Source organism: Phaethon lepturus, unplaced genomic scaffold (genome assembly GCF_000687285.1).
Source record: "Phaethon lepturus isolate BGI_N335 unplaced genomic scaffold, ASM68728v1 scaffold43349, whole genome shotgun sequence".
NCBI classification, from domain to species: Eukaryota; Metazoa; Chordata; class Aves; order Phaethontiformes; family Phaethontidae; genus Phaethon; species Phaethon lepturus.
The window spans coordinates 1,801-4,730 of NW_010563587.1; the positions used below are offsets into that span (position 1 = coordinate 1,801).

General features: G+C 34.7%; 1 protein-coding gene across 1 annotated transcript in view; it reads right to left on the bottom strand.

Moving 5' to 3' along the window:
- Positions 1-553: 553 nt before the first annotated feature.
- Positions 554-2,930, bottom strand: part of LRPPRC (leucine-rich pentatricopeptide repeat containing) — a gene marked incomplete at its 3' end in the record, with an annotated part of 64,024 nt that continues 61,647 nt past the window's right edge. The window contains exon 30 of the mRNA XM_010294600.1: positions 554-642. Within this exon, the coding sequence (XP_010292902.1) occupies positions 554-642 (89 nt within the window). The remainder of the gene's footprint in view (positions 643-2,930) is intronic.

The following is a 2,930-nucleotide window of genomic DNA, read 5'->3' on the forward strand; positions in this document are numbered from 1 at the left end:
AACTGAATATTTCGTTACTGTTGGTATTGAGAACTATTAAAAAGTATTTGATTAACTTTTTAAATCAATATTATAATCATTTTGTGCACAATCATGCACATTTAACAGTCAATTTAACTCATCTGGTATCTCACACAACCAACACAATATGCAAGAAACAACTGCTGGGAATTGTTTCAGAGCTCTAAAGTATGTTAATTTCCAAAGCAAAATGACTTGTGCTGTGAATTTTAACGCACTTGAAAGCCTGTACTTTCTCTCGTTCTGGAGCACAAATTTTGCATGTCTGAAGAGCTGTGATTCATCTTAAGAAAACCCATCTTGTGTTAAATGGAATGGAAACTGGACTAAGTGGTCAAATGACAAGTACATTCATATTCAAGCTGTATTATAAATGCATGTACAGTAATTTACGTCTCTCAGCTACCACAAAAGGCTCTTGATAAGCAGGTAATTTGCTAAATGGACTCCTTTATCCAAGTATTCGAAGGGCGTTACAAGAAAAATCTGCAGAGGCATTAATGTGACGTAAAGGTCAAGCATTGTGACATACCTTTCAAATAATCCCGCCTAACTTGCGATATGATGAGGAGGCTGCTGGCAGCACTGTTCAGTGTGAAGCCCTTGATGTGGGTCTCAGCACTAAAAGAAGCAGACATTTAGAAAGGAATTACTGACATGCTTCTGATACGATAATAAATGGTTGAGCACCAAGGTGAAATTATAAAAACTACTGTTCGTATGTTAAAAATATTGCTGCAAAATATCGACCTGGAGACAGCTTTTGTGTTATCCTGTCAATGGTTATAGAAGGATAATTTTTTTTTGCATTCTGACAGATGACAAAGTTGGAAGTGAGCAACAAAAGAAACAAAGTACAAGATTTTTTTTAAACAATCGGTTCAGATTCTTGAATGCTGACATATTAGATGACTAAAATAACTGCATGCCCTGCATTGTTCTGTTGTATCCTAAGCTGGATACTTTTTCTTCTTTTTTCAATAGTCACCATAATTATAAAATGTAAAACTATTCTTTCAGCAATAAAAATGAAACATTTATTTTCAGCACTGTATATTTTAAACATAAACTAAAGCATATTATGAACTAACACCATATCATTTGGTTGATTAATTTTCAAGTTTCTGTCATGTAGATGTATACAGGTTTTAAAGTGAACATACTATGTTTGCTGCCTTAGCCATGTTAAAAATCTATTTCCCTTATCAATTCTTCATCTCCTGTAATACAAAACTTCACATATCCATAGCAAAAAGAATTTTTGCTTTAATGACACTGCTTAAGCTTTTCTAACACACTGGAAATTAGTCGAGAGAGACTAACCAGCAATCACACTGATCTTATACTATAAAATGTTCCCGCTCCTAAATGACATATAGCCACATTTTTAATATATAAGGATAACTTTACAAATGTTCATTTCTAGATTACAAAATCTCTACACAGAAAAGGGGGGCATTGCCATTTACCATATCAGCAATCAAGATAAACCTCACTGATCATCTTGTGGCAAACAACTGAGCAGCCTACCTACTTGAACTTAGAGGCTGAGCGGATTGGGAGGTAAGCAGGGTCATTGCTAAATTATTCTCCTCAATCCCAAGAAAATCCTTCACATCGCACACAATATGACTATCCTCTCAGTCACTTTCAGCCTCCCAGGCTCACAAATGCAGTCACTGGTCTCGGGATTTTCTTACTCTCCCAACCAATCCTCTTAATCCCTGCCTAAGCACCCACTGCTAAGTTCCGCCCTTTTTTTTTTTTCCCCCTTTGTCCCATCTGTCAAAGCCCTTAAGTCAACAATTCATGCATGAGACTGTAAATTACATATAACAAAGGATTTACTTTCTCCAATCTTCCAATCTTTAGTGTGATTAAATAGATGTTAGCTACTATTACAGAACTAATCCATCATTCCAATACTCCTAAATTTCTTTTTAAAACTTCTTGGATGAAATGCAGTAAATATTCCTCCAAACAGTGCTAGAATGCCAAAGCAACTACATTTGGGTTGACCAACAGATCAGTACCCTTCTAGGTTGTTTGGAGGGTTTTTTTCAAATGCAGAGTAGTAGTGCAATTTCCTTCTACCACATCACCTTCTCATGGAAGTTTCTCAGTTCCGATAACAGGAAGGAAGTTTTAAAATAATATGGCCTTTTTAAATAAAAAAAAAATTACTTATTTTGTTGCCTATGCTAATACTCACAACTCAGGCTCTCTAAATATTATTTAAATTTCAAATTTGACTTCAAGCTGAGTAAAAAGAAAAATATATTAGCTTATATAAACGAAGGTAGCTTTCCTGTATTTTATGAAAATATTAGGAGTTGCACAAGTTTCAGGCCACTGCACACATTTAGGCTTTGTAGGAGTAATCTCTTTGTAATATGAGGTTAGTAAAATTGTTGAGCATGCAGAAATGTGTGCAAAACACACAGATTTGCTATTCTTCAACCATGTGTATACACACAATCACTTTCTCTATTTCAGTGAATAATTTAAAGCTTACAGACTTTTGAAAATGCTTAATGTACGCATGATTTTGTTACTAGAAAAAAGACACACAGATAAACACGATGAAGACTGCCAATATGAAGCAGTTTATCTTGATGAAACAGTGAGCTGTTACAGGCTTCTTAGAATGTCATTACTTCACATTTCTATGCTACAAGATGGAATATGAGAGTGCTGAAAAGCACAGGGGTTATGATGATGGTTGGCTTTGACTAGTGACCAAGAATAGAACCTCTTACTAAATCCTATTTTCCTTTTTCCTAAATATCTCAAGGTTCTGAGGCTTAGTCCTTTAAAACACACCTCCAATTCTTTTAGTCTTTAAAGGTTTTTGTTCATTTTTTTCCTGCATTTTGAATTTACATGCTAAAATACTTATCTAAAGTAGG